We start from the raw sequence: 22,592 nt of genomic DNA, 5'->3' as shown, positions 1-22,592 counted from the left end.
TTAAAAGTAATTATGGAACAGGAATATGCAAGATAGAAAATCCTTTTTTCACTGATCGCTCTGCTTAAATAAAAAGTTAAAATTTTGTGGCTTCAGGACAAAAAAATTATGACTAAACACTGTACAACTGTCATATTAGGCATCAATGACTCGATTATTCATGTAGTATGTGTTTGAACAAATTGGATGTGACATTTATTTGATACCCAAGTGCTTTTGAGTACTGTTGGTATATAGGCAGCCCACAGCCCTAAGGGTTTGTGTCTGCATTGCCTGCACATTTGTCCCATTGAAGGTGAAGGGATTGCAGGTGACAGCAGTGGCACAGCTGGGCTGAGTGTGTGGCTCTTGTCCCTGCAGACACGGCGTACGTGCGCGTGTCCGTCAGCGACGTCAACGACAACCAGCCCGTGTTCGCGCAGAGCGTCTACGAGCTGAGCGTGGACGAGGACCAGGATGTGGGCTCCACCATCCTCACCGTCACTGCCAGCGATGAGGATGAAGGTAAAGCACGGCAATCCCCCACAGCTCTCCAAAATATGAATCAGTTTCATTCTTCTCAGCACTCCGAGGTATAGTTGGTGGTGTGAGAAAAGGAAATGTCCTTCTGTCCCCAGATTTTAAAACTTCTTTAAGTGTGCACTGCTCAGGCATGAACATTAGTTCATAGCTGTGAGCTGTGAGGCACAATCTCTTATTTCAGGAGACATGCACTAATGTGAGATGATAGGAGATAATTTCTGTGCCCACAGATACAAATTTTTTATAGATCAGATAATTTTCTTACAAATAAGTGCCAATAAAAATGTCCTGGTTAGCTACAATAAGTCAGACTTCATTTCAGTGAGATTCATTTGCTTCCTCAATGGTGGACAGTATAGTTTGTGTTTGCTTTGTTTGTTTTATTTTAATCCAGACTTCCTAAATGCATATGATGAATTTTAGCTACACTGTTTTATCCACAAATCAGCCAGAAATTCAGCCACTAATCATGTAAAAGTACATAACCAGTGCTCATAAAAGGGAAAGGGATCAGTAAATGCTTCCATCTTTTGACCCTGGAGCACTGCTAATTCAGCTTCCCTATATGGTGAATCACTGCTATTTTTTTGTTGTTGCACAAGTCCCAAGGACTGTTCTCTGTGTGTTTGTGAAATGCAAGGAAATCCTGACTGCATTGGATTCCTCCCACTCTGTAGGAGGCTGAGGCAAATGTGGTGAAGATGTGCTGCAGAAGGATTTCCTACTCAAGGAACTTTTAGTTTGGGACTTAGGCTGCCTGTAAATCTGCTCTAGGACAGGGGACCTGATGTGATGGATGTATGGCACTTCATTTCTGCCCTCTAAATAAAGTCAAAACAGAATTATTACTTCATTGCATAGACACATTTTATAGAGACAAACTACAGTTGGACACACCAGAACTGAAAATGCTGCTTAGTAATCTGACATAGCTGCACGTTTTAAAAGACCACAAAAATGATAAAATAAAAATAATACCACTAATCAATTATTGTGTGATTTGTACTTCATCTCACCATCAGCCTACTTCAAGAAATGTGTGTTTTCTGATGCTGTTGGTACTTGACAGGAACAAATGCTAAACTACGGTATCAGATCACAGCTGGAAACACAGGAGGGGTGCTGGATGTAGATCCAGAAACAGGAGCCATTGTCATTGCCCAGCCACTGGACTATGAAGAAACAAAAATGTATGAGATTCACTTGTTGGCCTCTGATGGGAAATGGGAGGATTATGCAGTTATCATCATCAACATCATGAATAAGAATGATGAGGCTCCAGTTTTTTCTATCAATGAATACTATGGAAGTATAATTGAGGAGCTGGATTCGCTGCCAGTCTTTGTACTTCAGGTAGTGTATGCAGTTCCACAGATTATAATATTTCAATGAAAGAGCACAGATTACTGTGGTACAATTATGTTAAAAATAACTCAGCACATAGATATTAATGAAGTTCCTTTTGACTAAGTTTTTTTGTCATTGAAGAGAAGAAATGGACTTTTGTGGAAAAAAAAATACGGGACTAGTAAGTGGGGTAAACAGGATGGATCGTTTGTTAATCCTGAAAAGCAAATAATGGACAACTTAAAGTAGCTATCAGAATGTAATATTTAAATTCATATATGAATATGAAGAATATAATATTATTTTAGTACTAAAATTGTTAACATTGTTAAAAATGCATATTTCCCTGCCCTGAATTGTCCCTGGATTTGCTATTTCCTGGCATGCACATGTTATTACCAAGTCATATGTTTTTGCTTGAACTCCTTTAGACTGGAGCAGCATATGGATGTGATGCAGTCACTGCATATTTCACACTTTCTATGTTTGTTTTTTTTTGTTTTTCAAAACTATTGCAGGTTATGGCCAGTGATCCTGATAGTGGTGTTGATGGAGGAGATTTGAGATATTCCTTGCATGGTTATGGTGCAGGTGACATTTTCACAATAGATGAGAAAACAGGCAGCATTTACTCCCACAAGAGGCTGGACCGGGAAGAGAGAGCGCTGTGGAGGTTCATTGTGCTGGCCACTGATGAAGGTGGAGGAGGACTCACAGGCTTTGCAGATGTGATCATCACCGTGTGGGATATAAATGACAATGCACCCACGTTCTCGTGCATGCCTGATGACTGCAATGGGAATGTCTTTGAAAACTCTCCTGCAGACACCTTGGTCATGGAGATGGCTGCAGTGGATCGTGATGACCCAAACGTTGGTGTGAACGCTGTCCTGACCTACAGGATAACTGAGAATGTGAAGAACGAGTTTGGGACTGACATGTTTAACATCAATCCCAGTACTGGGACCATCCACGTGGCAGGGGGACTGCTAGACAGGGAGAGGACTGAAAGTTACTTCCTTACTGTTGAAGCAAGAGATGGGGGAGGGCTAACAGGAACTGGCACTGCCACGGTCTGGGTTGCAGATGTCAATGATAATGTCCCCAAATTCACAAAGAAGCTGTGGCAGGCAGCAATTCCTGAGAACAGTGCCATTGACTCAGAAGTCCTGCAGGTGTGTGCTACAGATGCAGATGTTGGGGAAAATGCAGAGTTAATGTTCAGTATCATTGGGGGAGACCCAGATGAGAAGTTCTATATTGAGAATGACAAAGAATGGCAATGTGGCACTGTTCGACTGAAAAAAAAGTTGGATTTTGAGAATGCCCGTGAAAGACAGTTCAATCTTACTGTTACTGTGGAAGATCTGGATTTTTCCAGTGTTGCAGTGTGCCTGATTGAAGTTGAAGACTCAAATGACCACAGCCCAGCTTTCCCTTCTCAGTTTATTCAGGCAAACCCTGTGTTTGAAGATGTGCCTGTAGGTACTACAGTAACCACAGTGAGGGCTACAGACAAGGACTCTGATTTGAATGGGAAGATTATCTATTCTATAAAGTCAGACTCAGACCCTTTGAGACAGTTTGTGGTTGACCAGTTTGGTCACGTGGTTGTGGCAAGCGCACTTGATCGAGAGGCCATTCAGAAATACGCTTTGATTGTCCAAGCTGCAGATCAGGGGACGCCTGCCCGCACTGGAAGTGTCACAGTGTTAATTAACTTGCTTGATATTAATGACAATGGACCAAGGTTTGAAGCACCATACATGCCTGTAGTTTGGGAAAACACACTGAAGCCTGAGGTAGTGCATATGAACCACACCTCAAAGCTGCTTCATGCGTTTGATCCAGATGCTGAGGAAAACGGGCCCCCCTTTACCTTTTCATTGCCACCAGAATATCAGAATTCCTTGGACTTTTCTCTTACTGACAACAGAAATAACACAGCAACTATAACAGCTTTGAGATCCTTTGACAGAGAAAAGCAGAAGGTGTTTCACCTGCCAATAATTATAACAGATAGTGGGATTCCAGCCATGAGCTCCACAACCACCCTGACTATAACAATTGGTGATGAGAATGACAACTGCCATGAGTCTGGCCACAAGGAGGTCTATGTGTACAGCTACAAAGGTAAGTGCTAGCTGGATGTGAGATCAGATTCATGAAATAGTGGAGTTTTACATTAATTTCTTTCTTGCAGTCTGTTAATTTGTTTCTTTAATGGTTTGCATACTTCAAAACTGCAGCTGCTGTTCTGTAAACTACTAAGTAAGGTGGAGTAAATGAACTATATTTCACTTACTCCACTTGTTAAAATTAGACCTTAGTGTGTAGAAGATTATCTACCAAAGAACTGTTAGCTGCAAACAGGTATATATTGAACTTCCAGTAAAAGCAGTGTTTTTATAAACCCATAAGATCTATTTTCCATTAGTGAGTGTTCACCTCCAAAAGGTATTTTGCAGTTACATTTTCTGAGTTTAGTATGCCTAAATTACAAAAAAGATGTGACCAGATCTTACTGTAGAAATGAGAGAATGAAGCATCCAGGTTGGCTAGGCTCCAGATTTGAACCTTAAAAATCTCCCATGTTGCTGAACATGGATTATGGATTTCAAAAGTCTCTTTCCCTGGATTTGTTCCTCTTGCTGTTTTAGAAAATATAGTTGTAAATTCCACTTCTGTGCCAGCCTCCAAGGGCCTGGAAAAATCACCAAGACCTGGCCCAGCTTGGTGTCTTCCTGCCCTTTTCCTTTTCCCAATCATGTCCTTCTCTCCCAGCTGTACCCCATAAGGTGCTCTCCCTCTTTTGCTGGGTTCCACTTGTGTGCTCTTCAAAATAAGAGAGTAGCACGAAACATTTGGAATTAACTCCTGATGTGGTGATTTTTAATTTTGCTTTTGTCTGAGAGTTTTTTAGAGAGTTGTATTTATGTATGATTCTAGTGCTGTTTTGTGCTGTTTCCAGCTTTTCTTCTTTCATGTGGCATCTCCAGTGTGCTCACATTGCCAGAACTGGCAGAAATCATATGACAGGCTATGCATTGTTTTAAGAATCTTGGATCATAACCATCACTAAATCGAGCAGGAGTCTGAAAATAATAAATGCAGTAATGAATGTCACAGAATATAAAGTACACTGAAAAGCAAAAATTAAATGCAGATTTATTATAATTTATCTCAACAGGAAAATGGTCAACAACAGTGCTTGGGGAAGTGTTTGCACCAGATCAGGATGACTGGGACAATAAAACATTTCTCTCTGAAGGAAAACTGCTCAAGTGAGGATTGTATTTCTGTCAAAATGAGTAATATTTATGCTTCTGTAATTATTTTCTCACCATGTATTTCTCTGTGTTCAGGATGTGCATAAAGCCAGGGTTATTGAGTGTATTAAGGGATGTACCTTTCGAATGCTCTTTTTCTTTTTCATTTGAGTTACTAGGTGTTGAGAAATTTTTGCATTAAATATTTTTTCCAAGACAATGCAGGATCACACCATGATGTTGATTTTTAGTCAGATGTCATAGTTAATTTACTTTAAAATGCATGTTCTGTAAGCTCCAATTTAAAAATAGACAGAGTCCTAATGCTTGCTTTCAGATGTTAGGGTTGTTGGAATACAAATCCTGAATTTAAAAGCAAAGAATGGAGTAATTTCATCAAAAGTGGAAGGGAATTTGGTGCTCTCCTTTGATGGCTAAATTTACAATTGCATGTGAAAACCATGACTCAGATTAGTGGAGGTTTTTTTCTGTTAATTGAAATGTTGAATTGGACCCTTAATTCCTACTTAGATATTATTTGTTCATATAAAGTGATATGGTTTATGGCATAACTGTATGCTATCTGAAAGGGAAAAAATGGATGTGAAGTGAATTTTAGTCTGTGCTATGACTAAAAGTTTAAAGCTTTATGCAGCCCAGAATTAAAGACTTTCTGTCCATCAGCAGTCCCTGGGCCTGTTTCCATGCTAAGAGGTCACTGTTCCATAATAATGGTCATGGAATATTTCCATAATTGCTGATTTCTGGCCCTTTGAGGTGTCCAATGAAGATGCTGTGAGAGATTTTATACAGACTTACCCTGTTCCAGATAGAGATGTGAGAACCTGGAATGATCAGTGAGGGTTTGTTTTTACCCCTATTACTGACCTCAGAGGCTTGTTCATGATGGCTGTGCTGAACCACCTGGCTCAACTGCACATTGCTTTTGTTCAAATCTGGGAAAGGCTGAGTGGCAGGAACATCTCTTTATAAGATCTGCAGATTGTCTTTTCTCAGTTAAGGTGGCTGAGGTGCCTTTCTGAGGTTGTTGGCTAATTCCCATAAGTTTTGGACCTATAACCTTCACAGTAACATTTAAGGCCTTCTGAATGGTGTTAATCAATAAAATGAAACCTCAACTTTGATTTGTTAAGATTTCCTAATTGAAGGTTTCTGTCTAGATCTTTCAGATTAAATCAGAGGACTGGGTCTTTGCTGATGGTGGATAACACTCCTCAGGGAATATACAACTTAAGAGTTAGAGTTTCTGATGGAATTTGCCCTGATGTTATATCTACAGTACAAATCCATGTCAGAGACCTGGAAAATGAGGCCATACAAAACTCAGCCACTGTGCGTTTCTCAGGTTGGTTTTATCTGCTGGTGAGGGTTTAGATCAGCTGCTTCTCTAACTGAATGTTTATGTGGTATAGGCATTATTACATCAATACTTGATTTGCTTTTCACTGTAGGCTACTTTCTGGTATGTTTCCATATTGTTAAATAAGAAATAAATTGAGAAATTAACCCATGAGCTCCCAGGTGTTCAGGTTTGTCTATTTTTGAATCCCCTGACCAGGTGTCACAGCAGAGGAGTTCATAAGGAGAGATGAACATGGCAAAACGAGACATGGCGAGTTCAAGGAGTTCCTTGCAAAGCTGTTACCTGCCAAGCTGAGTGATGTGATTGTGTTCAGTGTGATGGGCAGGGATGGACCACAGACAGATGTGAGGTTTGCAGTCCGTGCTGGCTCGGCCTATTACACACCTGAGAAGCTGCATGCGGAGATGGCAGCGTTCAAAACTGAGGTTGGTTCTCACCTGTGCAACTCGGCCAAACACTGAGATTGCAGGGAGTACATCCCAAACCTCAGTGGAAAACTACACTGCATCTACAGATAAGGGTTTTATTGCTTCACTCAGGACAAAAACAAGTGTTTAATTCAGGATTTCTCCCTTTTTTGTGCCGTACATACCATGGTGTGGTTGTACTAACTCCTGGTTCAATGAATAGTCACTGGAGAGCTGCAAATAATGGGGCTGCAGTGCTGCCATGGGGCAGATAGTGTATTTTCTCCAGTCAGTGTTCCATTGTGTCATCCCCAAATACCCACATCACCTTGTGCTTAGACACTTAAGGTGGAGGCTTGATGTCACCCTAACAGAAATTCTGCAGTACAAAGAGGTGACACTTCAGAGGAAAAGTCCTGCTGGAAGGAATGTGTGCCTTAGGGAACAGTTGCAACAGGTAAGTGGAGATGGAGACAACCAATCCTGTGGTTCATTTATCTCACCAAAGGACAGCTTCAAATACAAAGTGACACCATCCCCCAACTTCTTTTACTGTTGTCAAGGAAAATATTTTTGGATGGAAGATGTTTTCCTCCCCTTCTTGGTGTTCCCCAGCTGTCCTGCTCTCTGACTCAGTTACAGACACAGTCTGTCTTGGCCATGGCTGGATTTTTCTGTAGCCCTGCACAAAGGCAAAGTGACACTGTTCAGCTTTTCACTTTCCCTGGCCATTTTGGGTTTAATACATGGTACATCATATGGATGATTTTTCCAAACAGAAATCAGCGCTTTCCATTTGTGTGAGTATGGTGGGGTCTGCCTGAGTCTGGGAACCAAACAGGGCTGTCTTAACTTAGTACCTGCCTTCTCCTTGGTGTATCTTGAATGGCTCTGTGGATTATGAGAGCCTTCAGAGTGACCAAATAGGGAATGCCAGAGACAGAGAGTATTCATGAAGGGTAATGACTGCTTCTTTTGCATATTTATTGAATTACTGCTACAATAAGATAGAAAATCCTATAGATTTCAAATATTATCTGCCATAATACATGACACCTGAATTCATCAAAGTGGTAACAAGGGGATTGCTTCACGTATTTTAATGAAAAAATATGTTTTTGTTAATTATATACCACCTTTCAATATTTAATGAATAGTTCTAGTGAGTAATCACCAATAGTTTACAGAAAACCAATCATAGCTGGAGAATTCCTCCAGTAGTTTTTCTATGTGTATAACTATAAATATAGAAAATAAGTAATTAGCACTGGAATTATTCATTGAATTTCTACATAAATAATATGTTTGCATTACCTCCTGGGGGTATAGTTTTACAACAGCAATTTTTATTTAGCAAAAATATAATCCATCCTAATACTTTAAAGGAGCCAAGGTTGTTTTTATACAGTTTTTTAATAACAGTATTACATGGATGTCTAAATGTGCATTACAGACTCTCCAGTGATGGTGATAAATGTGGGCAGCAGACACAGACCTGCATTGACAGGATGCATCATTTCATTACAAAGTATACTCTGTGCCTTTGGGGCAGGGCATCAATACTTGTTATGATATTTGGGAATATAGAGACAAAGCATTATAAAGATCAAAGTTCTTACACTGGCGAACTGAGATGTCTACACAAATGAGAAAAAAATAGAAGCACTTGAGTATTTATGTATTTGTTTTGATCTTTTCAAAGCTTATTTTTAAGGTATTTGTCATATGTTTTACTCTTTGGGAAAAACCCCTCAATATTAAATGCATAAAGCTCTAGTATTGTTAGTTTTACATTTTTATACCTTGTTCATTTGTGTACCACTGTGAGAGCAGTGAGGTCTTTTGCCTCACTAACCCAAACTCAGGTTTTGGGTACACATTTCAGTGTATTTGAATCATCAAATACAGATGAAATTCTGAAGCTTTATAACAGACACCTGTGCAAAATTCCCAAATAAGTGGAAGGAACAAACTGTGATAATTTAGGGGTGCAGGCTGAAGGACAAAAAGCCAGGAGTAATGGCAGTTCTGTTCTGGCCTCACACTGTGAGCTCCCTTCCCTCCCTCCCTGCCAGTGCTTCCTTGCTCCATTTGGAGTGGAAGTTGTGCTCTCAGAGTCACTATTCCTCCATTTCCAGACCTGTGGTTGCACTGAGGCTCTTTATATTTGATACTTGGCCTTTCAGGTGCAAGCCAAATTAACAATAAAAACAGTGAACCAACAAAGATGAATGTAGCATAGAATACAGTATCCAGTATGCTGAACTGTGTTTTGTTGCAGACAGCTTGATATGAAATGTAAATTTATGGGACACAAATCATTAGACTAAATCCAAGTTGCTACACAGTTGTCTTGTCAGGTTGCTGTCTGTGGACATGATTATTGAAAGCAGCTCAGCTGTTTGCTGTGTCTGTATCCTTTTGAGTGAGAGAATGTAAGGAATAATATCTGAGTGTTACTGCTGAGGAAGGATTTATCCTGGCTTGAGCTGAAACACTCCTGTTGCTGTTGAAGTGCAGAGAGGTGTGATGCAGATGCTGCAGCTCAGAAGGTGGAGTTTCACTGCTCTCAGAGCTTTGGAAATAATGTTATTAGACCAGTACAGATGGTCTAATAATGTCTAATAATGGTCTTGGAAATAATGTTGTTAGACCAGTACATGTTCACACTTAATCAACTCAGTGATCAAGGTTTTAGGAAATGCCACTGCTGTAATTTTTTAATGAAATGTTTCCTGAATTTTTCAAATTATTTTTCTTGCTTACATAATCAGGGATGTTACTAAGTAATGCTCAAGAAACTTAACACTGCATTAAGTCTCTGGTGGCTCCGATTTTTCAGAATTGAGGTAAAAGCCTTCATTAGGATAACAGTGGTGCTGTCTTTTCTCCCAGATGCAGTCAGCTCTGCAACTGAACATTTCCCAGATCGACGTTGACGAGTGCAGGAGTGCCAACTGCAGCGAGGGCTGTACAAACCACCTGAGTGTGAGTGACATCCCCACAGTGCTGGACACGGGGAGCGTTTCCTTGGTGTCCCTGAGCACCTCCAGCCACGGGCTGTGCTCCTGCTCGGCCCGCGAGCGCCTGCACCAGCCCTGCGCCTCCTACCCCCGCAGCCCCTGCCTCAACGGGGGCCTTTGTGTCGACACTCTGAATGGCTACAGGTGAGCCAGCCTGCTCTGCACATCATTTCTGCCCTCTGCTTGTAAGGTGTTGAGTGGTACCTGCCTCAAATAACCATAAATGTACTTCTGACTGAGGAAGAAGCAGAAAAACCCCACACATGCATTGGGGTGTAAAAACCTAACAGCAACAGGGGCTTCATGATGGCCCCGATGGGGCTGTGGTCCCACAAAGTGCATGAGGAACAAAGAAGACCCTGGGGAACACATAATTAACACTTGTCATTTGTTAAGAGCACCTAATTCAGCATGAAGGCATGTATGCCCTGTTTTTTTTCTCTTTTCCAGCAGAGTAATAATAAAAGTGAGTATCAATGGCAACAGCAGGTATGTAGGAGTGACATATAGTTCAAACAATGGGTAATAAGGAGCCTAAAACGCATTAGATTGTAAACTTGATTTATTATAGCATCACCTGGCATGCAGCAATATTCCCTTAGTGAAACGAATTCCAGCTAGGAATTAACCTCCCCAAGGTTACTCTGTAATAAATTGATGTTTGGTGTTCTGTGTTATTTAGGAAAAAAAGTTTGTTGTTCTCAAAAACTTGGCCTCAAAAATACTTTTTGTTTGAGGGAGTTAGTATAAGGAACAAAAATACTTTGTACTCTTAGAGCATTTTAATAATTGCCAAACAAACCTAATATTCCGCTAAAATCTTTGTTTTGCTGATTTTTTAACTGTGATTTAAGTTCTGCATTTGCTGAACCAAAAAAAAGCTGAACATGGGGGAATTTTGACTATTTTTGTTTTTGGCCTTTCAGATGTCTTTGTCCTGCTTCCTTTCATGGACCAGACTGCCAGCAGACGAAGCACAGTTTCCATGGAAATGGTTATGCATGGTTTCGTCCCATCAGACCTTGTTTTGAAAGCTCACTCTCTCTAGAGTTTATTACTGTGGTTCCAGATGGACTTTTACTATATAGTGGCCCTTTATCAAATCCAGAACCTGGGAGCACAGAAAACTTCATTGCAATAGGTACTTCTGCAAAAGGATGTGGGAAAATTAAATGTCTTTTGGGAATGGATTGTTTGTGACCAGTTTAACAATTAGACTATGGATTCTGTCTTTCCACTTAATGAGGTAATTTATTTTGTGGTGTAAAAATATTTTGAAGCATTTCCTAACAAGTCTTTCTCCTTTGATGTCTATTTTTGTAGCCTGCACCTCTGGCTTTGGGCTCATCACAGAGTTGTAGAAATGAAGGGGAAAGCAAAACAGATTGATATATATGTAAAAAAAATAACCTGCCTAGAAACCTGTAGTGCTGTAAAGGAATTTAGGTGCTTTGAAGATAGGTATTACACGAATAGTGCAGTCTTAGTTGCATGTCATTCTTATCTAGTTTGGTGAGAAAAGAAATCCACTTAAACTCCCTTTGGTCTTGGAGCAATTTTGCAGATTTTTTAAACTGGCAACGATGTGAGGGTTGAATCCAGCCCCACCTGCTACTGTGGGAAGATTCATCTACAAGTAGAACTCAATGCTTTATGTTGACACATATTTAAAATGTTACTGCTGCTTATTTTTTGTGAATTAACACACAAGATGAACAGTATGCCTGGCATTTTATATTCTCCTGATTAATTGAAAGGTAATGTGGTTGAATAGTTAATAATTTACCCCCCCCTTTTTTTTTTGCCTTGCTTTGCAGTTACTTGTAAATTTGAGTAGAAGATGGGAAAGAAGAAACCTGCATATATTAATTGTTTTAGAGCATCATAAAATTGCAGATTGCTTCTCAGGAATTAGTTTTGGTGTTTTGACAGAGAAGTGGAATAATCTGAAGTGTATAAGTAAACAATATACTGAATGAGTACTTCTGCTTAACAGAAGACATAGGGTATAATTCTAGTTATTTCTGTAGTGTATGTATGTGACTAGCAATAACCAGTAAATCAGTACAGTCACTAACTGCTGAGATACCAAAAGTGACGTTTTGTAGCTGAATGTAATTGCTTGTTCATGTTGTATTAGAACTCTCTAGTGGTGTTCCTGTGCTGAAGATGAGCCATGGCTCAGGTTCTGTGGTGCTGCAGTTTCCAAGTCATCTGAATGTAGCAGACAAGAAGTGGCATCGACTGGAAGTCAGAACTAATGGTCAGGTCAGTTATTGGAAATTTTTTTTTTTCACATCAGGATATTAATATTTCTAAAAATATTTCCCTGTGCAGATACAGGAGGGTAGAAAGAACAGACTTTCAATAAAGAACAGACAATAGGTATTGTCCTAACTGCTCGTGTAGGTTTGATGAGTAATAGAAATTTTGGGACAGCCTCATTGTGAATTCACATCCACTGATGTTGTAATCCATATTCTGTATCTTTACCTTTTCTAAGCTCTGCTGCAGCACGTGTAGAATGTGGCCACTGGAATCCATTACTTATGAACAAAAAGCAGATATTTATTTACTTGCAAATACAGTTACAGGTCTTGTGTAAGTGGCTGAAATACTCAGAAGCACAAATAAAGTTGAGAAGTTCCTGCTTTGCTAAATGGTTCCATTTTGGCTCTACTAGTTATTGCAAGATGAACAGAACAGGGAACAGCCCAGCCCTTTTTGGCTGACAGTGGCAGGAAGCAGAGGCTGAGGCTGGGTGCAGCAGGGCCAGCTCAGTGTGTGTTGTGCAGGCTGTCAGGTTCACCCTGGATCGCTGCAGCGCCGCCGTGCTCTCCGAGATCGAAGGCGTTGGCCGCTGGCTCTCCACCGAGGATCGCACGGACTGTGAAGTCCTGGGCTCTGTTCCACGGACAGCAAGGTACATTCCTGCAGCTTCCCTGGCAGGCACTTGGTTCTAAGGCCTGGGAACATTTGACCTGCTAGACTGAAGGCAAGTTATTGATGGCTAGGAGCATAAAAAGCATTTCATCTTTTCTCAGGCCTTCTACACCAAGCCTGGACCTCAAAGAACTACACAAATTTTAAGGAACCAGTCTTCCACTGAGTAGTGTTGCAGTAAACTGCATTAGTAAACTGATAGCCCCAAAACTCTGTGGCTATTACTGGAGCTTTTGTGGGTCCTGTGCACCACCCTCCACCCACAGGATTTCTCTTTGTTTGTCAACTCACTGTGAGCCTGCTCTTCAAAACTTCACAAATTTAGGCCAGTTGACATCAGAGTCCTGGGTGCATTTGGTGCTCCACAGTGCAGGGTGGACAAGGAGCAGGGGGGTACAGTCTAGAGAAGAGCAATGACTGATCAGCTCACCCTGAGAGTAAGAATCAAGAATGAAGGAATTGAGGTCAGTTAACAGAAAGAAGGGAGAACTAAGGAGAGATATGATAAGTCTCAGTGTGTATAAAAGAATGGTACAAAGAGGATTTAGACAATCTCTTCTGTACAGGGCCTAAAGTTACAGTGAGGCATATTCAGGTTATCTTCTAGGGAAACCTTTGTACTAACAAAGATTTCACTTCAGCTGTGGAATAGTTGGTCCAAGCAAGGATTCTGATGAGCATTGGGATTAAGCCTTGTCCACAGCTGCATGGAGCTCTCCTGGTCATGAAAGGAGCGCAAAGAAAGGGAGAAATATAAGGATAAATGGAAACAAAAGAAATGACTTGATAACTCTGGGAAAAAGAAAGTATGTGGACTAAAATGCATGGAGTTGTTTGGCTTGGAGAAATGATTGGGAGACAGTGCAGAGCTTGGACATGTTTACCATGCCTTTTAGACCACATGGATCCAATTTTTAGATTTCTGAGTTTTGTCCTACACAGAACAGCCTTTGCTGTAGTATTCCTACAGCATAGGATGCCTGTGTACACATAGAGCACTTCAAGGAGAATATGGTGTCTAGAATATCACAGCTTGAATGCAAACATAGCCAAAATGTAATAGTGTCCCACAGTTAAACTTCCAGCAGGTTTCACTGTCATATTTAAAAAATACCCTTTATTTTAAAGGGCTTTATTTCAGAGAGAGAAGATAAAGTAGTTGCATTCTAGTTATGTTATAAAGCCTTTGTTATTTGAAAAAGCCATGTATTTATTTATTTATCTGCCTATGTTTGAAGGTAGATGCACATCTATTTTCATTATTGATATGATTTTTAAAGGTATTTGAATGTGAACCATGTTCTCCAGCTGGGTGGTGTGAAGGAGTCCATCCCATACTCCTACCCACAACTGCTACACAAACATTTTTCTGGTTGCTTGCGCAATTTCATCTTGGATACTCAGGTGAGAGCAGAGTAACGTTTGCTTTAGCAGAGAAGAAAACTTCTTTATTCAACTTTTGGGAGATACATATTACACATGGAACTTCTGCTTCCATCAATGTATTCAATGCCCACATGCATCAGTGTAAAATACAAGAAAATTCTGGGTTTTTCTGTGATAATTAGAATAAGTACCTTGAAAAGTTATTTCTCAATAGAAGGAGATGTATTAGTGAGGCAGGAACTGTGTGTTTGTTTATGCCCTGTTTCATGCAGCTGTTTTCCAAGCTTCTTTGTGAATTCAGGGAACCTCTGAATGGCAATTGTATAATGGTATATTCATGCCAGCTGTCTGCTTTGTTAGGAAGTATTAGGGATTTTTTGTTTTCATAGTCAGTTGAGTTTATTCAAAGGCAAAATATGTTCCTGATAAAATCAGCTGAAGTCTGAATGTCAAAAAGCAAACTTAGCAACTTAAGCAATGCAGATGAGGAGCACACAGTGAAGTGGTGCAGCTATTTCTGTTTAAAAATGAAATATGTTTCTCAAATAATAATTTTGTGTCATGAATTGTCTCTTGAAGGTATACGACCTTCAGTCTCCTGCAGAGTCCCTGAACAGCTTCCCTGGCTGCTCCCTGACGGATGGGAGCTGTGAGACCATGGGATCTTCCTCCTGTGGTGCCCATGGCAGGTGCCTTGGGGACTGGGGCTCCTTTGCGTGTCACTGCTTGCCAGGCTACCACGGCTATCGCTGTGATAAAGGTGAACCTGCTTTTCTCTTTCATTACTGTAGGCTGCTGCATCTTACAGTACAGGAAACTTCAAATATTTGCAGGTAATGATTGTTGAGGTGGCTTTACATTACATGCTGTAAAGCCATGTTGCAGTGTAGTTGCCTGTGATTGTTGACAATTTCTTTTCTAATTCCCTTTGAGAAATTGCTTTCTCAGTACAGGATCATTTCTTTAAACCTGAGGGTGTTTGTGCAATGACTGTATAATGACATGGCTGCATGACAAAAAAATTGTGAAAAGGTATTTTATTTTGCTACAGTTGTTTGATTTGCATCTGTTTACACTTTCAGAAATATCTAATAACCTAAAAAATATGAGTGTGCCAGTACCATTTTCTGTGCAGAATAAGAACCATGCAACTGGAATTAGAAATCACTGCTCCTTTGGTGTCAGGAAGAGACTCTGCTGGCTTAAGGATCTATGCTTTGGGAATAGTAGAATTTTTAGCTCCCATAGAGCCAAAGTTGCTGCAGAAAGACAATTATAAAATTGCAGGTTGTGAAATTTGATGGTGGTACTTGATCTGCAGGCTCTTCTCTTGGTCAGAGGTGCTGCTTCCCTGCTGTTACTCCATGTGAGCATTGTAAGGAGGAGCATTATCAGGATCTAGTTGGGTGGGAGAACATCTCTTTACAGAGGAAAATGAAGTGTGAGAGTGACTGGAGAAGCTGTGGAAATAAATACAGGAGTGTGTCCCAAAGGACAAATGTCTCACAGATCCACGCTGTGCACTGCAATTGTTTCCTTTTTCTTTCAACTCTCATTATGACATTAGGGCAATAGCAGTGTTTCCCTCTCCCCAGGAGCTGGTTTAAAGGTTTCTCTCCCTTGCAGTGGCCCAGGAGTACAGGTTTGAGGCGGGCAGCCACATCCGCTACCAGCTGCCCGTCAGCGTGCCGGCGCGCAGGACGCTGCTGCAGGCCCTGGTGCGCACGCGGCAGCGCGACGGCGTCATCGCCTCCGTGCTGTCCCGCGCCAGGGACGAGCACATCACCCTGCAGGTGAGGCCACCACCCACACAGTGACAGTGACAGGGGCACCAGAGCCACACACAGCTCAGAGACACACTCGCTCAACAGGTGGAAACAGGACAAAGCCTTATGCTGAGCACCACAGTCTGGGATGGGTTTTATGGATAGACACATCTGATCCTTTACTCGAGATACTGACCACTCAGCTGGGGTATCCCATTGGCTTTTGATGCCCACACTGATACAGGTTCTGTACAGAATAGGATGAAAGGGGTGTGTACCTGCTGTCCTTGTGAACCATGTGACCACTTCTGCATAGTTCAGACTCTGCCAAGTAAGGTGCCTGTGGCAGTTCTAATGATGTCAGGCTCTCAGAGTGACAACCTTCTCATTTTATACACATCACTGAACAAGTCACCTCTTCAGCCGTGTTGGTTTGAGCTGTCACTGTAGCTGTGATACACCAGACTCTCAACTATTAGAAGAACCCCACAAATTTGTGCAAGAGAGATCAGGGTAAAATTACTCCTAAGGTGACTTAGATACTACTGTGAGTATATTGCTACCACATTTAGCTTGCCTAATTCAGTAGCACCTGCAGTATTTCTAAATTACACCTAAATGTAATATACCCTAAACATACCCTAAATTTAAGCAAATGCTTTAAGATTGAAGTTACAGGTCAATACAAAATGCCAGGCAATGACTTTTCTTTTCTTTCTTGCTATTTGTGAATTATCCACAAGGTTGTTCAGGGACTCTTAGTGGTCTCATACAATCTGGGTGATGGAAACTATTCTGTAAGCCTTCCCTCCTACCACATTGATAATGGTGAATGGCATCACGTCACACTGGAGAGAAATGAAAATGAATTTACTCTTCGCCTTTATGAAGGAGGTGGCAAGAGAGAGATTACTAAAGCAGCAGGAATATACAAAGAGATTGTCATTGACCCCAGCAGCTTGGTCCTTGGAAACACCTACCCATTCAGTCAAAACAGGAGTTTTCAAGGTAGGAATTCTCAATCTCACTGTTCATAATACGGACCTGTAAAAATAAAAAAATAGTGCAGGAAACTTTCTTGTTTATGTAGAGGCAAAGTACACAGATTTCCTGCATGACACTTTGCAACAGGGATGCATAAGCTGTTCTGACCAGAAGGTGCAGCAGGGAATTGCCTGCAAATACACCTGGCTACTGGACCTGGAACAATGATGGTCACCTCTTGCCTTGGCTGCAGAGTTGGTACCTGGAGATCTGGAAGCTTCTCCCAGACAGACTGTGCATGGCTCCCTGCCTTGGATAGGCAGAGCTGCTTCAGTGCATGTTTCTGTCTGGTCCATTTGCCAGCTCTCCTTCCCTCCCAAACACATCTGTTCCTATGCTAAAAGGAATTTTTGCATCTTATATGTGCATTGCATAACACCCACCAAACCCTGGTTTATCACCTTGCTATTACTAGATTTTACACTCAGTCAAAGTATTAACTAAAATTAGAAATAGTTTATTGAATTAGAGCTAAAAATCTGAATTTTTAGCAACTGAGTGGATAAGGTCACAGTGTGTATTAAAAGCAAATCAGTTTCTGGCCTGGAAACTGAGTAATTCCACAAAGGAGAAATATAAAGAGGTGGAAATTTGGGATATCCATGGCAGCTCTTTGCTCTGAGCTCAGCTGGAAGTTTGGCCTTTGTTTAAACCCACAGTGTAAGTAAATCAAATCAGCTTTTATTGCCAAGGAACACACATCACTGCTGGTTAAACCTGCCTGGTGTCTATAGGTCACCTCTCTCCCATGCCCTTCACCTCTTTAACCAGGTCCTAGTAAATCCATTCAAAGCAAGCTGGTCATCTTTTCACCACACGAAAGTACTTCAATGAGTAATACAAAAGTGCCTGGAGAGAAATTAAATAGAGTAATAATTTACAACTTAAATGTATCACAAATTATTTAGAAAAAGATTGTTTTCTGTTGCTTTACTAGAAGTATACCAATAAATAAAGTTTATGATACGAATTAGGGAGCATATTTTGAATTTTTTATTTATGGGAGTAATAGTGTTTGTTTTGAAGTAAATAAAGAAGCCAAATTGTTGCAGGAAGATCATTTTAATTAGGATTATTAATGTTGCTGTTAAGTAGCTGAAACTTTAAGGACTTCAAAGTCATAAAATGTACTTAATTAATCAAAGTGTGTGTTTTCATGCTGAGGCATCTCGTGCATACAAAGTGAATGTCACACATCTTCAGAACAAATTTTCTATCCCTGACTGAAGACTCTCTCACCATTATTTGTCAACCCTGTGTTCAGCACAGACCCAAACACAGCCCCACACCAGCCCCTGCAAAGAGAATTAGCCTGTCCCAGCCAAAACCAGCACAGACCTGCAGCAGCACTTGGTTCTCATGGAAAACACTGGGAATCTTGATCTAAAACTTCAGCACATTCAGTCCAAAAATGAAGGACAGTGCTATGAGAGTTTAAGTGAATTCAGTCCTGGATTTAAACTTGGATAGCCTGTGTCCTTTGTTAAGCATAAACTGCCAAATCTTACAGCTGCTTCAAATGGTTCTTACAGCCTGCTGAATATCTTTTAAAACTGTCTCTTTGTGCCTTGCTGTAGGATGTATGAAGGATGTCAGATTTAACAACTACAGAATCCCTCTGGACACTCATGGGAAGGAGCTAGTGTCAGTACTGAGTGCCCAAGGCATCAAAGAAGGCTGTTCTTCGGAGGCCTGTAGGAATAACCCTTGCAACCAAGAATTTATTTGTATTGATTTGTGGATGATGCATGAATGCAGGTAATTGGTGGAAATAGAAGCACAAAACCCTTCAGAATGAGGTGGGAATGGGTGGATGTTGAAGTGTGCAGCTTGAAGGCTGGCACTGGTAATCTCATCAAATCCCTGGAGCCACAATGGCACACAAGGCTGGACACCTGCACAGCGAGCAGGATACTGTGTCCTTAGAGACACCAGCACAGCTGATGTAATCAGCCTGCTTCCAGGGATTGTGGAGCAAATTCAGCTGCCTGTCTAATGGAAAACATTTAAAGAGCAGCAGCAAATCCAGAATGCTTGTAAACCCTGGAACCAGGACAGCAGGGTGTGTGAGCTGGAGTGGCACAGCTCCCTGGCTGTGCTGTGAAGCTTGTTTGCTGTGCAGTGTCAATGCTTTCTCTTGTCAGGGTCTGATTTCTTGTACTGCCCCAGGCTGCTGCCTCTGTTCCCTCCCAGGCTCCTCCAGCTGCTTTGGGAACACCACACTATTGAGCTCAGATTCCTGTGCTTGTGCCTGGGGTCAGGACAACGCTAATTCCTGTGGTGTGCAAATGAACACTTTACTTACATTCACCTTAATGTTTGCACACTTTTCTGACTGCCACTGTCCACACAAATGGAGTTCTCTAACTCTGGAGACTCAAAGAACATAGCACAGCTTGTCCTGCCTTGCCAGAACTGCAGAGTGGCAAGTCACAAGGATAATCAGCTGGCTGTCACAAGGATAATCTTTCAGAAAGCAGTGGAAATACCTGAGTTCTGAAAGCCCTGATATAAGGGTCTGAAGTTGTGGAGCTCATGCTAAAGCTCCCTCAGGACAGGCTATGACCTGTCATGATTTCACACAACTCACTCCCAGAGGCTGCTTCAGAAACTGTGCAAAAAGTGTATTTTAAACCCTCAGTGCTGCCTGTCACGGCCGTTCCCTCTCACAATAACCATTCTGCCATTGTGCCCCGGTGTGTGTAGCTGCCCTGCAGGCCACATGATCCTGGAGAACGCCTCGGGCCGGCAGTGCGTGTACACGGCGTGCGCCGAGCGGCCCTGCAACGACGGCACCTGCGTGTCCCTGTCCCCCAGCACCTTCCAGTGCCACTGCCCCGACGGCTACAGCGGGCGCCACTGCGAGGTCACGCTGGCCATCTTCCACAAGGACACCGGCCTCAGCTTCACCTCCCTCTTCGCCATCTGCGTCTGCTTCCTGGCACTCCTAGGTAGCTACGGCAACTACGTCCTGTACTACCTGTGGTGAGGCACGTGTCCACCTGTCCTGAGCGGCATTGCTTCATCTCCTGCTGAAAATCCCCAGGGAGACCCAACTCTGCCTTTGCTCCTTTGCCCTCATCCCATCACTGATTTCTCATCCCTCTGTGCATCCATCGCTAAGTGAATCAACATTTGTGAGCTGTGGAAGGGCTCTGCAGTTTTGTTTTCTTCACATTTTCACGTCATTGCTGAGGAACTGTTCAGATGCATAATTGAACAGCAAGAGTGGAAATTGCTGTCAGATAAGCATTGTTTAAAATACTGCTGAGTATGAAACAGATTTTTCAGTCTAGGAGAAACTTCTTGTCTGATAGGAATACACTGGTAAGGAAGGAGCAAACTTTGCATCTTGCCAGTTGTGTCCCAGCTCCTAAACAGCTGGTTTTGTTTTCTTCAGCCATGTCCAGGCTTAGGTATTTGATCTAAAGAGGAAAACCAGCAGGATGTTACTAGTGAGAAAGGATCACATCTTGGAGTACTGTTTATTCAAATGTTATGAAGTTTGCCTGAGTAAAGACAGAGGATTTTTCTCCGGGCTGTTAGCATTGAGGCAGTTTTGTTCAGAAGTTGCAGTAAGAGTATGGAAATACCATAGTTTTCCCCAGCTCTGCGAGATACTATGTTTGCTATGCAAACATGAGCAGTAAATTTGTGGGAAGCTAAGTGGTATTGCAGCTCTTGGAATCCCAGATAGCTGAGGTTAATAATAAATCTCTATATTACAGGAGAGCAGGGCATGATCTCTGTGTACCCCAGTTTCAGTCCCAAGGTCTTTTAGATGCTGCTGCACAGAACTGCTGCCATGTAGATATTTTGTAAGAGATTCTAGTTTCTTTAGTTCACTGCACTGCTAATTTATGGTACTCAATGCTTTGAGGTCTTACTCTGAGCTTTTATTGATTTTTATAGAGTTGGTAGCACAGTGATACACAAGTTTCTATTTACAGAATGTTCAGTATCTGATGTTGAAGCTTGTCAGTTGTGTAAATGCACTTCAGCATTTAAGAAAAATGTTTAAATTAATGAATGCTAAGGCAAAATGTGCCTGATTCTTGTTTTCTAGTAAAAACATCTAAAAGTAATTTCCTCTTCTGTCTTGTGTCTTCTTGTGTTTCGTTTGTGTGTAATTGTCTGTTACTGTCAACATATTATTTCTTCTTTGTCCCCCTCTGTAATGCATGTTCTGTGACAGAGTTCAACTCCACACAGGACAGAGACAGGTCAGAGACACCACTTGGGTCTTTAACCAACTTCGAGTTGGGCTTTAAAGGGTGTTGCAAAATGTTCTTAAAAGGCTTTTCTTCTTCTGTGTTTGATGTTCACCACACTGGACAGTGCAAAGCCCAGGAATTTGGTGGGAAGGCCCTGCTGTGCACGGGGGTTCTGGTGCCTGCATCACCTGTGCTCTGCTCCTGTGTCCCACAGCCCTGCTCAGCGCCGCCTTCCTCTGCGCTCACTGGAGGACGCGCAAGGCTCTGCACGGAGGCGTTTACCCCGGATCTGCTCACCCCGAGGATCTGGAGGACATCAGGGAAAACATCCTCAACTACAACGAAGAAGGGGGTGGGGAGCAAGATGAAGTAAGGATCACTGTTATGTTACAATTAAGAGGGCACTGGTGTCTCACCATGCTAAGGAGAATGCATTTTGTGCTCTGCCCTCAGTCTTCGTTCTGCTGATTCAGCCCTGCAAGTGGCAAATGAATTATTTGGATGAGGGTGCATGTTTCCTAAGCAGAGATAAGTGCCTATCTATTTTTAATTTGTTTTAGAGCCAATGACCCTGAGTGCATGTTGATAGGAGCCTGTAGGGTGAGTTTAGCAGCAGGGAACAGCTGCTGGGTTTGGTTTTTGGGGCTCAGGAGACACGGAAGTTCTCAGGGCTCATTCCTGCTGGAGCTCCAAGGGCTTGGAAGAGCCTGGTGTGAGTGTTGCTCATGGCCAGGCTTTTCCAGACCCTGCTCCCAACAGCAGGTGTTCACACCTCCCTTGCTGGGAAGGGGAGGTGCTGAATTGGCTCCTCTGAGGCCCTGGAGCATGTGGTGGTTGCGGAAGTACCTCTCTGCATTTTTGTGTTTTGAGATAAATACACCACTGAACACAAGCTGTTTATGCTTAGAGCAGAGCAGATTATGCCCAAAGCAGGTATTATTAACACTCCCGCTGGCTGTTCTGAGGTTTTCATGTGTCAGTGAGAGGCAGAGCTTGGAAGGAAAACGGTGAATATTATAAACAAGTACTCTTAATAGATTATTTATTGACCTATAGATGAGTTCTATATTTATAAAAGGTAGGAAATGTCATTGCCAACTGATCATTTCATGGATTCAGGGGGTGGTGTGACTCTGCAGAGGTAATAATAGTCATGGTACCAGTGTGAAAGCCAAACAAAGCCAGTGATTTAAAAATATTCTCACTTGCAGAGTATCCTTATTTTCCTGGTGAATTAGTGGGAACGTAATAAACACAGACATTTCCCATGTGATAACATAGACAGCT

At 41.8% G+C, this 22,592-nt stretch overlaps 1 protein-coding gene across 2 annotated transcripts in view; it reads left to right on the top strand.

Annotated features, from left to right (window-relative positions):
- Positions 1–22,592, top strand: part of LOC135452699 (neural-cadherin-like) — a 59,724-nt gene that overhangs the window by 32,687 nt on the left and 4,445 nt on the right. For both annotated transcript variants that reach the window (XM_064723058.1, XM_064723057.1), the window contains exons 16-32: positions 361–504; positions 1,592–1,875; positions 2,388–4,002; positions 5,060–5,153; positions 6,320–6,504; positions 6,718–6,947; positions 9,825–10,096; positions 10,879–11,093; positions 12,093–12,220; positions 12,748–12,875; positions 14,176–14,299; positions 14,861–15,041; positions 15,908–16,074; positions 16,791–17,055; positions 18,669–18,849; positions 19,798–20,042; positions 21,520–21,674. In XM_064723058.1, the coding sequence (XP_064579128.1) occupies positions 361–504; positions 1,592–1,875; positions 2,388–4,002; positions 5,060–5,153; positions 6,320–6,504; positions 6,718–6,947; positions 9,825–10,096; positions 10,879–11,093; positions 12,093–12,220; positions 12,748–12,875; positions 14,176–14,299; positions 14,861–15,041; positions 15,908–16,074; positions 16,791–17,055; positions 18,669–18,849; positions 19,798–20,042; positions 21,520–21,674 (4,613 nt within the window). The remainder of the gene's footprint in view (positions 1–360; positions 505–1,591; positions 1,876–2,387; positions 4,003–5,059; positions 5,154–6,319; positions 6,505–6,717; positions 6,948–9,824; positions 10,097–10,878; positions 11,094–12,092; positions 12,221–12,747; positions 12,876–14,175; positions 14,300–14,860; positions 15,042–15,907; positions 16,075–16,790; positions 17,056–18,668; positions 18,850–19,797; positions 20,043–21,519; positions 21,675–22,592) is intronic.

This window comes from Zonotrichia leucophrys, chromosome 11 (assembly GCF_028769735.1).
Source record: "Zonotrichia leucophrys gambelii isolate GWCS_2022_RI chromosome 11, RI_Zleu_2.0, whole genome shotgun sequence".
Taxonomy (NCBI): domain Eukaryota; kingdom Metazoa; phylum Chordata; class Aves; order Passeriformes; family Passerellidae; genus Zonotrichia; species Zonotrichia leucophrys.
This window is presented reverse-complemented; position numbering and strand designations above follow the sequence as displayed.